This window comes from Meleagris gallopavo, chromosome 21, assembly GCF_000146605.3.
Source record: "Meleagris gallopavo isolate NT-WF06-2002-E0010 breed Aviagen turkey brand Nicholas breeding stock chromosome 21, Turkey_5.1, whole genome shotgun sequence".
NCBI classification, from domain to species: Eukaryota; Metazoa; Chordata; class Aves; order Galliformes; family Phasianidae; genus Meleagris; species Meleagris gallopavo.
Window position 1 is genome coordinate 6,918,400 of NC_015031.2, and position 13,820 is coordinate 6,932,219.

At 46.7% G+C, this 13,820-nt stretch overlaps 2 protein-coding genes across 9 annotated transcripts in view; one reads left to right on the plus strand and one right to left on the minus strand.

Moving 5' to 3' along the window:
- Window positions 1-3,247: 3,247 nt before the first annotated feature.
- Window positions 3,248-5,286, plus strand: DUSP14 (dual specificity phosphatase 14). The gene has a single exon (XM_003211854.4). It carries the CDS (start codon window positions 3,366-3,368, stop codon window positions 3,960-3,962), a length of 597 nt encoding a protein of 198 aa, XP_003211902.1. The 5' UTR covers window positions 3,248-3,365; the 3' UTR covers window positions 3,963-5,286.
- The window catches only part of SYNRG (synergin gamma), a 35,885-nt gene continuing 26,378 nt past the window's right edge, over window positions 4,314-13,820 (minus strand). For 4 of the 8 annotated variants that reach the window (XM_010722001.3, XM_010722004.3, XM_010722005.3 and 1 more), the window contains 3 exons: window positions 12,269-12,379; window positions 11,790-11,825; window positions 6,798-10,652 (listed from right to left, as the gene is read on the minus strand). In XM_010722001.3, the coding sequence (XP_010720303.2) occupies window positions 10,521-10,652; window positions 11,790-11,825; window positions 12,269-12,379 (279 nt within the window). In that variant the 3' untranslated portion in view covers window positions 6,798-10,520. Of the gene's footprint in view, window positions 10,653-11,789; window positions 11,826-12,268; window positions 12,380-13,820 lie in introns of all 8 variants that reach the window. The other 4 variants (XM_010722003.3, XM_010722007.3, XM_010722002.3 and 1 more) reach the window with 3 other exon arrangements.

Consider the following 13,820-nt stretch of genomic DNA (forward strand, 5'->3'; position numbering starts at 1 on the left):
GGCAGGAGTGTTAGGAAGGTGCAGCTGTGAGGGCAGGTAACGACTCACACCTGCTGCTAGCTTTGGTCATCACCCAGGACTACCACAACCACCACAGGCATATGGATCTGGCATACAGCAGAGGCAGCATGCTGTATATCAGCTGGCTGATGCTGGGGAAGGTGCTGCTCTCTGCATCCTCCTGCCTTCCCAGCCCTCTGCTCTCACTGCTGTGCACCGTCGATTGTGTTGAGTTTGCTCAGAGCATGGCAGCAGCCTCAGCAGTTGCTTATGTAATGAAATCCTCCATGAAACATTAACTGTTTTTGGTCCAGAGTTACTCTGCTTCACACAGAGGCAGTGCTGCCAGGTATCGGCCATTTGGAGCTCTGTTGCTGCTCTCTTCCTGGCCGTGCAGTGTCCCCTTAGTACAGAGCTGCTCGTCTATCTGTCCTTGGCCTCTGTCGCGGGTGAGCTGTGCGCAGGCAGCTTGCTGCCAGCCCATAGCTGTGGAGTTTGCAGAGCAAGCCCAGCTCGTTGCATGCAAATGGACAGATAAGTTGCTGCCTGCAAGCAGGAACCACTTTATGGAAAGCAGCAGAGCCCTTCTCAAAGCACCCCGAGCCCTCGCAGCACACTTGCAGGGCTGGGTCCACACGGGGCTGCCGCTGGCTGTCATGCTGCCAAAACCAAGCCTAGCTCTCACTGCTGGGAAAATCCAGCTTGTCCCTATTCATGTTGCATACCAAAGGTTCCCATTTCCTCTCTGCTGCCTTTTGGCATTGAAGATTTTTTGGTGGTCCTGTGTGGAGCTAGGAGTTGGACTCGATAATCCTTATGGGACCCTTCCATCTCAGGATGTTCTATGAAGATCTCATCTACAGCAGCTGCCCTCCCAAATCCCAGAGTGACCTAAACCTCAACCCTCCTGCACGTTGCCACTCACACCACTATGAGGACTTGGGGGATGTTTCTGCTCAGATGTCTCTGTAAAGCATATGTCTCTCTAAAGCAAGGAACTCGGCACCTGATGGCCAGGAGGAGACAGATCCCTGCCCCGCTGGAGCTGCCCAAGTTCCAGCGCTGAGCTTCGTCATCCCATGCAGCAACAGGTCAGCTGGGCAGGTGACATCAAGGAAACAGAGATCAGCCAATTTTGCTGGTTGACTCCCTGCAGTGAAAGCTGAGCTGAAACTGAGCAAACAAAGGCCCCAGATTCAGCATTTATTAGATGAAACAGGCCAGATCCTCCTGCACAGCCCTCTCTGGAGCAACCCTGCCCAGCCCTGCAGCTGCAGCGTGTTTGCAGGTCACCTCCCTAATGCTCCCCAGCCCTCCTGGAGGACAGCATGAGTTACAATCCTGTTTGGATTTGTGTGCTGCCAGAGCCGCATCCCGCCCTGCCTGCCGGCCCTGCAGCGGGCACGCTGCCTGCCAGCCTCCAGCACCACTCTCGTTGCTCTCAGCCCATTTCACCTCACTCTGTTTTGCTCCTTCCACTCTCAGGACGTGTGTTATCTCTGGTCTAGACGGAGAATTAAAAGGGGATGCTGTCTCAGTCCTGTTCTTCCCAAGAGCAGGATGCTGTGGCTCTCAGCACCAGCTTGCCTTTTTACAGCCTCTGTGTCCATGCAGAGAAGCTGTGATCCTCCCTTCCAGTCCTTGGAAAGCTATCTAATTTGGTGGCTGAACATCCTCAGGGTGAGATGCTCTCTCTCAGTCCCAGCTAGTGCCTAACAAACCCATGCTCTCTTCCCAGTTCAGTGTTGGACGTGCTCTGAGATACCCCAGTTCCAGCAGCCCACTGCTTCCAGGTGCCAGTTGGTGCTTGGGAGTAGCTTGTTCTTGAGTGTAAGTGCCCAAATCCTTTGTGTTGCCAGTAGTAGATATTTGAATAGGGATTTCCCCTGCTCTAAGAACCCAATTCCTTTGAAACACCATGATGTTCCCTGCTGTTCCAGCTGGGTGCCTGCAGTGGGAAACTGAGTGCTCACAGCTGCAGCAAAAATCTTCCTGCTGGAGCACGAACTTCTGCAGCACCGGCACTTTGGGCCCACAGTTTCAGGAGCTGCTCAAGTAGCTGCCAGCAGGGAACAAGCCACAGAGGAGACTGTGTTATGCTCATTAAGTTACCATACTGCAAACCCATGCCAAAAATCTGCTGGCAGCGCTACCAGCCACTGCTGAGACCTGCCAGTGCTTTCCAGAGCCTGGGATGCTGACAGACCACTGCGTGGCAGCGTCGGGCCTGGGGACACTGCAGGCACTGTCTCAGCCCTTCGAGGAGGCCCAGGACACCTCTCCCCCACCTCGGCCTCTCCCACACCCAGCTCCAGCTGGAGGCCACATAGGTAGACTTACATGACTTACAAGGTATTAATGCTTTGTGGCTCATCCCCTTGCTTGCAGCTTCTGAACTGGCTTTGGAGAAGTCCTAAAGGAGTAAGGGAGATAAAAACAGATCTTTTATTTTCCACTCTGGCCTTTGAAATAGCAGGAGTGCCCAGATCGTGTCCTTCCTGGGGCCCACAGCGGAGGTGGCCGGGGATAAATGGCTCACACAGGCAAACGCACGCCTCTGTGGAGCATGTCTTTCTCCAAAACATTAGTCAGTTATTAAAGCAGCAGGAAAAGAGCTTCCCTTGTCCCTACCTCTGCTTCAATTTTACTCTCTGTTTGACATAACCAGGTCACTCTTTCCACACTTCCCCAGCCTCACCGGGAACCGATTACTGATCGAGATGGACGTGACTCACTGCCTTTTTTAATGAGCAATTTTCCTATGTTTATGTGCTTTGGCAGAGACTTTCTTATACCTAAAAAAGGAGAAGGGTGGCACTGGGGAGAGGGCAGGGTACATTGCTGGCATCTATATCCAGTCTGCGTGAGGTGTTTCTCACCCTCTCCTTGGATTCCAGCCAGCTGTGAAGTTACTGCTTTTGAACATGAAAAAGGCGTAACTCATCTTCCACACGCTAATCTGGATGAAACACTGTCCAGGCCCACAGGTAGGCTGCCTAAGCCCTTGACAACTAATTGGAGCTAATTAGGTTAGAAGATTTTTGTGTTAATATCTGTTTAGGCTGTGCCTGGGGGCCCCATGGTAATAAGCATCATACAAACCCAGGGCAACCTTACCCCATGGAGGCTTGCCAGTAGGAGATTGTCCAGGCCACAGCAGGGTGAGTTGGGCTTTCCTTCTCTCTTGCACAGACTCGGGCTCATCGGACAGGTGCCCCACTCATGTGGTGTTGCTTGTGTTTTGCAGTGACTAAGCGGAGGAAGCACTTGCTATCCTTGCACTACCGGGCCAAACAATCCTTCCCTTGGCTGCAGATCCCACTGGATCCCTTCCCATAATGGAGGTGTGAACGCCAGGATCCTCCATGACCTCCAGAAGCCACAACTCCTTGCCGAGAACTCTGATGGCTCCACGAATGCTTTCCGAAGGTGCTCTGGGGGGCATCGCCCAAATCACCCCCTCGCTGTACCTGAGCCGGGGCAGCGTCGCCTCCAACCGGCACCTGCTCCTGTCCCGAGGGATCACCTGCATAATCAACGCAACCATCGAGATCCCCAACTTCAATTGGCCCCAGTTTGAATATGTCAAAGTGCCTTTGGCTGACATGCCCAACGCCCCCATCTCCTTGTACTTCGACAGCGTTGCCGACAAGATCAACAGCGTGGCACGGAAGCACGGGGCCACCTTAGTCCACTGCGCGGCCGGCGTGAGCAGGTCAGCCACCCTGTGCATTGCCTACCTGATGAAGTACCATAAGGTGTCCCTCTTCGAGGCATACAACTGGGTCAAATCAAGGCGCCCTGTTATACGCCCTAACGTGGGCTTCTGGAGGCAACTGATAGACTACGAGAGGAAGCTGTTTGGGAAGACAACGGTTAAAATGGTACAGACACCATATGGCATCATCCCAGACGTTTATGAGAGAGAGAGGAGACCCCTGATGCCTTACTGGGGAATTTAATGTGACTGCAGACGGGAAGCACAGCAGAAGGGACATGCTGTTCCAAGTCGACCAGACTGGAGACGTTCCCTTCTCTTTCTACAGCCAACTTTGGTTCTTTACCATACAGCAGAACCTCAACTAATTCTCACCTCACTAACCCGCAAGGCCAACAGTTCCCTTCGAAGCATTTCTCTCTACAGGGATTCCCCCATCCCATTTTTCTCTGATTTAGCAGAATGAGATCTTCTTATAAGTTTATTCCTTTCATAAAGCCTCCCTCTCTTTTTAGTCAGTTTATTAGTATCCTATGAGGAAAGGCCTACGAGGCGTTTGGCAGAGTTAATGAACAAAGTGCGCTTTGTGATGCGGTAGCCTGGATATTTCTTTAATAGCTTGTTTGCTTCCTTGCAGAATCCTGTAGTGGTTTGGGAGCAGCACTAGCACCAGACAGGGAAGTCCAGCTCTAACAGCATGGCTTCCAAGAGCAGAGAGGAGGTAGTGCAGGGTTGTGTTGCTAGTGCTGGTGTTTTCTTTAACATCTGTAGTGACTCTCAGTATATAGTGTTTGAGATCTTTAGTCAGCTCTTAATCTGTATTAAAAGTCAAAAAGAATGAAGTCAGTCCGTGTCAGGCACAAGTAAAATAAAACTTGAATGATTGGAATCAAGTAAATACAAAGCCCTTCTTCATTCATTCCATGCCAGGGCAATAGTCCTGGGATACATTGACACTTCTGAAAAGTACTGGTAGTGTTCCGTGGGTGGAAAGTAAACACAATTTGTGAACATGTGGCTCAAAGCAGCAGCGGGAGGTTAACGGTTCCCGTCCCCCACCACACAGCCAAGGGGATGTTTAGGAAACGCTGTGTGCGTGGCCACCTTCCTAAAGGGCTGAGTTGCATCTCCTAACGTTCAGACAACCAGTGGACTGGAAGTAGGTACACCCACTTGAGTACTTTGCTCTAGATACGGTCGTGATCTGCCTTAGCCCATTTCTAAAACACTTCATTATGTCCTCAAGGTTATGTTGCATTCTAGAATTGTTCTGCACAAAAAGGCGATTTGTTTCACCTCCGGGACGGGGATGGCGGTACGGAAAAGGCTTTGCCTCGTTCTCTTCGTGATGAGAAAGATTCCAACTGGAGATGTGGGAGAAACCTCTCTGTGGCACAGCTGCTGCCTCCTGGGCACCGCTGCCCTCCCCGCAGATGGAGCAAGACCTTCCTGTCCTCTGCTGCATCCCCGACGGATGAGTACGCAGATTGCTGGATGCTGAGATAGCTATCTGATTTAAATGAGATTCTATACTTGTAAAAAAAAAATCAATAAAGAGTAAACTAGAACATGTGTTGGCTTCCTGTTCAGAACTGTGCTAATGTATCTGAAGTAGCAGTGGGAACATGGTGTAATCCTGAGCAGCACTTTACACAAGTCTGGAGAATTAATTCTGTGTTCCAGGCAGTTTAGAGGTTCCTGACAGTCATTGCAACAGCCAGCGGTTCAGTTAGTGATGCAAATTCCTCAATATTTTAAGGGCATCCAAAGTCCAAAAAGAGTTTCCTGTGTGCATCTATAGCCCATTCCTGCAAACCTCTCTTGGGGTGCACTAGCCAAAACTGCAGCTGGAAAACCCCAAGCACTGAGCACCAGGTTTTCCAACTCCCAGCACCTGGATCTCAGGGCACTTCCGTATCAAGCACAACAGAGCAGCCCTGCAGCGCCAGAGGGAATTCTTTTCAGATGAGCAAGAATCAAGTTTCAGCCCACAGAGATAAAAGGGAGATTTGCCACACACTGTGAACAGTTCAGGTTTCAGCGGTTGTGTCTCTTGGCACTGTTTGCAGTGACAAACAAGCAGGCGTATCAGACTGGTTGTCCATTTGAAAATATACTTTTTTTTTTCTTTGAAGTTAAATATCACCAGGGAAGTGGTAAGCAAGAAAGGAATTACAGATTAAAAATAGGACTAAGAATTAGTTGGGAGAAATCCTGAAAGCATGTCACTTACAGGGAAAAAATACTTAAAAAAAAGTCTTTCAAAATTAAACTTTACCTAAAAAATTGAGTAGGCCTATTTTAACAGTATTTTCTTCATAAAAACTAGAAGGGAAGACTTGTCCACTTGGAATAGTTACATGTATATTTTGCACATACACTGCTTCAATGCTGGGGGAGGGAACAGTACCGAGTGTTCAACAACCAAAGCACAGAGTGACTTTGAAGCAATAAAAAATGCAATCACCTCACAAAGCACATCTTGAAATAGAGAACTCATCTGGAATGCCCAGGAGAGATTTCAGAGAAGTGCAGTGGTACCAACAACTTAGAGGTATCTCTCCACAGAAGTTTCTCATTCCAAGAGAAGATATTTACCTGTGCCTCACTTTCCCCCAAACGGTTTTTGTGCACCTTGAAGTCAACAGAAGCAGAAGATGTGACTCCAAGCGTCTGGAAGCAGGGCAGCACGACGTGAGGGAAGCACCATTCCTCCCGATTCCCATCGTCCAGAGGAGCACACACCTTGTTTGCAGAACTCTGTAGGTGCCGCTCAGTGAGACGCCTTCCAGTCGTGGGCCACAGAGATTCTGCATCCGTGAGCATTCAGCACGTGGCCCCAGCTGTGCCCTGCAAGGACCCCTGCAGGGATTTCTGCAGTGACTCTGGCACAGCACAGATTGAAACAGCTCCAACTGCAAATGGTGAAATCACTTCTAGAAGACAAACAATGCTCACCCAAAGGGGACAAGAAGGAATCACAATATAAATAGATTTCTTCTGACCTCTTTTCTTCATAGAATTGAGAACTGGAATTAAATACAGGCCCAGGAATCAAAAAGACATCTTCCAGAAGAAGCAGCTTGTACAATAGCAGCTTTTATTGAAAAGGCCGCCTTTGTTTCAAGTTTAATCAATCTGACACGAAGCTGAGAAGGGAACTGCATTCCATGGGGTGTCACAGCTTCTTCCCAACCCTCGGCCACGCTTCCCCTCATGGCACCATGTGCTTCTCAAGGAGAAGCTGCTCAAAGCGTGCCCAGGCGGGGAGAAGCTGCTGCCGGAGATGGAGAACCATCAGCATCCAAGAGCTGAGCATTCCCATCCCACAGAGCACGGCAGGGAAATGGGGCAATAAGGAAACAGGGCAGTAAGGAAACAAACAGGCCAGAGCCACCGGTTTGCTCTCCAGCTCTCCAGCACTTCATCCACCGAGACAAAGCACACTGAGATAGCGCAGAAGCATCAGGAGTACAATGGGGCAAAACCATGCATAAATTAAATTAACTGAGGGAACAATCTCTTCAAACTCCAAATATACACACAAAGGAAGATCACTTTCCCAAGGCAGCTCCAGAGATTACAGACATTAGAAAAAACAAAAACCACATTTCTCAGTTTTTTTCCTAGTCAATGTCCAGAAAAAGGAGTTACATTTACAAAATTCAGCACAGCCAAAGCAGAAGGCAGCAGGTCCATCAGCCTGTATGCAAAGGAAGCAGGGAACGCAGTCTGTTACAATGCACCATAGAAAATACCATCACCTTGGATACAGATTGGCTAGCAGCGCCCTATCTGAGGGAGCTGAATGCAACAGTGAGTCATTGTAACGAGCAGGATGTGCAAGGGAAACGATCCTCCTGTGCAATGCCTGTACGAGGGTATCTGCACTAACAGCATTTGGTGTGTTCCTGTGACGTCAAAGCGTTCAGAAAAACCATTTCTGCTGGCCACAAACGCAGCAATGCTGCCGGCTGCTTCCCCTTCTGCAGGCAGCAATGATGGCAGTGCCACACCTCACCACGCTCCTCTGCAACTGTTAAACAGATTCCTTATCTTTATGGCCAGAAGACACACTAGATCCATCTCAGAGAGGAAACTTCCCTGTTTAACAAGTACATGATGAGAGAAACATCACTGAAACACATTTTTATGACAGCATAGCTCATACAGTGTTTGAAATATTGCTTGCTTTAAGTTTCACATTGTGGCCTGTTTCCTTCATGGCGTTCTCTAATTAAAAACAAACAAACCTATCCAGTTAAGTGCTCAGGAACCGCGATGGAAACCCATGCTAACAATAAACTCCCTTTTCCCAGTATAGCACTTCCACAAGCACAGCCTTTGCGTCAGCCAGACACTCCAAACCACTTGAGAGCTCCCCTCGCTCGCAGCAAGGAGCGCAGCAAAGCCCAAGTGCTCCAGTCATTCAGCTGCACAGAGTGCTGCCGTGCTGCGCTGCACAGACCCCAAACATCAGTGGGAACACTCACCCTGGTGATGCGTACAGCCCCTCATTAGGAGGGAAAACAATCTCAGAAGCTATGGTGCTGCCACTATTTCATGCCTAATAAATGAAACAGCAAGCAAAGAGTGACTGCCTTTTTTTTTTTTTAATATATAATTACTGGGCGGCAGAAAGCAAGCAGTCACTGTCACATGATGAAAGATCCACCATTTGATGAGCTTGAGCTTGCAATTGGAGGCACAAGTTGTTGTTCCATGAATGAGCTAATCTCAGGCAGCAGGAAGGTTGATTTTAATTTGTGTAAATAAGGGGCCAGACATCTAACACTCCTATTAGCCAAGATTCTTTCATTTGGCATAATTAATAGTTTAGTATAGTTAAGAATTAGTAAATAAATCAATCAAAGAACCACAGAATGGTTAGGGTTGAAGGGACCTCAGGGCCCACCTGCTCCAACCCCAGCCCCATCGGGCTGCAGATACCATTACTGGAACTCATTAGGCATGACTTCCCCTTGTGAAGCCACACTGCCTACTCCCGTTATTTCCTTCTCCCTCGTGTACCTGGAAATGGTTTCCAGGACGAGCTGTTCCGTCATCCTGCAGGGACTGAGGCGAGGCTGACTGACCTATGAGGTTCCCTGGGTCCTCCTTTTTAAAGACAGGAGGGACGTGTGCTTTCCTCCAGTCTTTGGGAACTTCTCCTATTTGCCACAATTGAGCAGCGATGATAGAAAGGGGCCCCGCAGTCACATAGGTCAGCTCCCTCAGTACTGCATCCCATTGGGGCCCATGGACTTGTGAATGTCCACTTTCCTGAACTGTTCCCTGATCTCTTCCACCAAAGAGGTAACATTTTCCTCTTTATAATTTCAATTTCAGCAAATAATTACAGGTCAATGTCAGTTACTCATAATGGAGGCAAGGCAAAGCTGGAAAAGCTGTTGATATCCTTGGAGAAAAGGGACTTTCAACTTAAGTCAAAGAATTAAGCAGCAAGTTGTACCTGATGGATACACACCACATTGCATTCTCTGCAAACTGAACAAAACTGCAGAGGTAAGGCTCTTAAAATAATGCCACGAAGCTCCCAATGGGTTTAAAATTCCAAAAGTAGCTGCTGATGGCACTGTTATCTGGGTGTTGCATTGGAAGAAAGAGTCAGGTGTTTTAGATGTCTGCGTAACACATTGCAATAGTCTATGACTTCTTCCTGTTTAGGTAGGTGCCCCTCCTGAAAGCAACAGAACAGCAGATTGGCAACAGACTGCTTCAGCAGACAGCCTGCTTGAGGAGACAGCTTCCAGTGTGAGATCACACCTGTCCCCAGCAGGAGCTGAGGCCCACCTGTGCTGCCAATTCTGGGAGTCAGGAAAACACAGTATTACAGACAGCACTAGGTTGCACACGTTACATGCAGGCATCCCATCAAGTAACACACGTTAAAATAGAAAAAGGTAATATATACAGGAGCAGACACATGGCAACAGTGGAGTCCAATTTTCAACAGTGATGCAGCCACAGAACCCCCAAAGCATTGGGCAAAACAAACCTCACCCGTAGTTTAGGACAAGTCCAAGAAAGGATGTTACCTAGGTATTTGCAGCAGAACAGCACAGATTGCAAGTTCCCAAACCCAGCTGTCTGCACTAAAGAACCTGGATACGAAGGGGAAATTTTTAACAATTTTTCCAAGTTCTCGTCCTGTAGTACTAACTGCTTGTGAGTTTGAATATGGTATAATTTACAATTCAGAACGGTGAAAGCATGAATATAGAACGTCTCTCTGCCATCTAATTCCTCCTATATCAGTAGATCATTTTGCCTTGAAAGTAACCACGACTTGAACACTGTGCATGTAATAGTAGAGCAGCGAATATTTAAGGAAGAACATCATGGTCCAGACACCAAAAACATTAAGAAAAGATTTGTTTGCAAGTATGTACTTTGAGTACCTAAGTAGTCATTTCTATGCAAATCAATCTAACACTTCAGTTCACCTAGGAAGCTATGTCCTCTCTGAGGTCTGCATTTGGTTAGCAGACTGCTTGTTTGTTTGACAAAGGCCAGCCCACACTCATCTTGATAAAGATTGAAATGCCACATTTTATGCCACTCAACAATTTTCCCCAGATATTTCTGAAACCCCAGCCATTTCCAGGAAAATTCTTCATGGTGAACTTCCATATGTGACGGTGGCTTTAATTCATGATTGTGCAAAAGCCAAAATGAAGCATTTCAAACGAAGAATTCTTTCCACTCACTCCATCACACCATTTATCCAAGCACTCGCATTATCGTTTCACCTGATCCTCCACCTTCGGCACAACCGCCTTCAGAGCAGATCTGGCAAAATGAGACCCGGAGGCTTTGGTTCCACACAGTTGATCCAGAAGTTTGCACAGCTCGCATGGTACTGGTGCCCTCCATATGCCAGCTTAAAATTATCCGTTTCTGAATTGAAGGCCTAGAGTAACAAGAATTGAAACAAGCGTGACCGTCTCACCTCCTCCACGCTCCAGAAACTAGAGTGGAAAATGGACATCACACAGGTGATCACCCCAGAATGGCAAATCATGGTAGAGCCTGGACCCTCTTTCTCTGAATTGAATAAACCATTTTCACTTGCAGCAGCACAGCAGCCAATCTAATGCTTTCTTTTAGTCTGCAAAATGTTTGCAGGTGGGCAAAACCTGCCACCCTCATACCTGATGCATACTTGTCTGTTACACCACATCTCAGTGGTGTCCCATCTGACACCTGTAACTCACTGTGTTCCATGCACCTTCCAGAAGAAAGCTAGTTCTGCCAGCCAACAGCCACCTGCCACGCTGCCTTCACCGGGTCAGACTCTGCTGTGACTGAGGCTGGTGCTGCTTCTGATGTTAACGTTATCCTACCATACTCCAGGCTGAGTTTGGTCCACTTTCTTCTGATAATTGAATCTGCTTTACGACTGCAGTGCATGAAGCCACAAACAAGCTTAAAATTTCTCCATGTATGTTGCTAGGTGATACTGCTTAAATGTGATGGGGAACTGAATTTTTATTTTTAAGTAAATCTAGACTGTTTGTGATATAACATTGATTTTTTTCCCCAGTTCAGAAAGAGAACATTTAGCAGCTGTTCCTACGTCAGCAGAATTTCCAGTGTTTCACAACTACCTATTTAAAAAATATCCTAACCACGTTTCCCTGATTCTGGATTTCCTGCACAGACTTTTAAAAATGCCATTGCCTACTGCATGTAGACGAAAGTCAGTATTTGTACCAGAAACCCCCATAACTCCCCCCTCTTCTGCCACAGACATGCAGGCAGCTATGAACTCAGAAACTCACTGCAGGGACTTTTCTACAACACAACAGAAGGAGCACAAAACCAGAAAGCTATTCACAAGGTATGAGCATGCAGACAAGACGAAAGGCAGGCTCTAGAGCATGTTAGTTGATCAGATCAAGTATTAATAGTAACAAAAAAAATGACTGGAAGAAAAGGGGTCATGATTGGTACAATTGAGAATGACAGCTGAAGGCCAGCTAGCAGTTCAGCCTTTCACACTCAACTAGGAATGATTCTATAAAGAATGTTTTTTACACGTTCATACTTTTTTAGGAAGCTCTTCCACAGGTTTCTCTTCTTTCTGAAATAACGTTGAAACCAAAAAGTCAGCAAAACTGCCGATACACATTAATTGGTTGGCATAATTACTCTGTACACGTCCTGGGATTCCCTCCCAGCTCTGCTAATTACAATAGTCCCCTCCTGGTGATCCTTGGAGATACATTTCATAAAGAAAAGTTATTAAAAAACTTCTAATATATATACACTTCAGTCTCAGTATCCCAGTTCCTTCCCAGAGAGCCACTGACCTCATCAGCCCTTTCTCCACATCTCTGTCGCATGCAGAGCCCAGTGAATGCAGGTCATTGACTATGAGAGTCCCATCTATTTACGGGTCAGATTTTGCCTTTGCCACTTTCAGTTACAAATTAAAATTTAAAACTCATAAATATGTCCCAGGCCTAAATGGAAGCCAAAAGTATAAATTAAAAAGGAGTTTAACGACAGAGGCCATATACTTACTTTACTTCTGGAATCCACATTTAGGAGGCACACTCCACAGGCAAGGTCTTGGGCGTTTTTAATCCCTGGGCGCAGCATACAAGAAGAGAAATCCAGTGAGTTTTCATCTGGCTGAAGAAATGAGACAATAAAGTTTAGGCATTTTCAATGAGTTTCAGACCTCATAATAAGAATAATCGATCTGGTTGCAAGAGAGAGCTGTGGTATCCCAACAGGCAACGCGGAAGAGATGACACAGTGCATTTCCTCATAAATTGATACATGATTTAATCAGAGCTGCTCGTAGATATTTGCAGTCCTGCTATGCAATCTCCATCGACATTGATTTATAACACTCCAGCTCTTGAAAAAGGGTGAGACTACAAAGGAAAGAATTCTTCAGTTCCGTGTTCCCACATCAAAAGGAGAAGAAACTTCTGAAGAAAGAGCTCAGGCGGCTCTGCTACGTTTCAACTGCAGCATATTAAGAACTGGACAAGGATAAACAGTGGTATGCAGCAGCTGTTTGTGCAGCTGTGAGGAAACAAGGCAGCGGCCAGCACTGCTTTCACCAGTGTTTGAAGTGTTGTCAGTATCTGTGTTTATTGTCCTGAGTTCTGTACTACTGCCTGCTCAAAAAGGGCAGCTGTTACTCTTTCTGAAGGTTTTTCTGAAACTAGAATATGGCACAATGTACAACTGGGATATTAAGATTAACCAAAGCACATAAGAATTAAGGTCATCAGCTATTTCATGCCAGACACAAGTTCAGGTTCAAGAGAGACAATGGACAGAGGAGATGAAGCCTGCAAAGAAGAAATAGAGCAACTTCTCTGGCACATAACCTGAATTTCAGTGACAAGATAAATGGCAACAGAAAACTCTCTGTATGGATGGTATAAAATGATGTACTGCTTGAATGCAGAGGCACAATTAAAAATAGTGACTAGAAATGCAGGAAAGTTTGGGAAAAAAAAAAGAAAGAAAGAAAGAAAGAAAAAAAAGTACACAAAAACATGTGTAAACTCATCTCCATAGGTCTGGAATGCTGATCACGCTCCCTGCAGAACGGCTAGAGATTAATTGAAGTCCTTTAATCTTTAAGTAGATCAATCAAATTAATAAAGGCACTGTAATATTTGTTTACCAAACACATGAGTGAAGCAAATGAGAAGGTCATCCTGTAATTTGCAATGAAAACCACAAGGCTGGGCATAACATTACCTTGTAAAAAAATCCTTTAAAAGATAAAATTAACCTTTCCAAGCAGACGCCTCTGAGCTTGAATACTTCTCAGCACTTAATTGGCACTTCTGTGCCACTTGGGATCCGTGCTAAGGGAACGCATGGCTGCATACAGTTCCACGTGGAGAAGAGAAACAAAAATGATGATTCTGAGAACTGTAGGAATCAGGAGTCCCAGGAGTCCTTCAGATAACTTTGCTTGAGAAATCATTGTTCCAGCTCCAAGTGCACTCAACACGTAGCTGCACTGACACGGAGAACACAGCCAGGCCCTAGACCTGGGGGTGGTCCCTGCCATCTTCCAAGGAAGGCACTTTAGAACTAGATT

Excerpts from the sequence above, each read along its gene's own strand:
- DUSP14 (XM_003211854.4), top strand. The coding sequence starts at position 3,366 with ATGACCTCCAGAAGCCACAACTCCTTGCCGAGAACTCTGATGGCTCCA.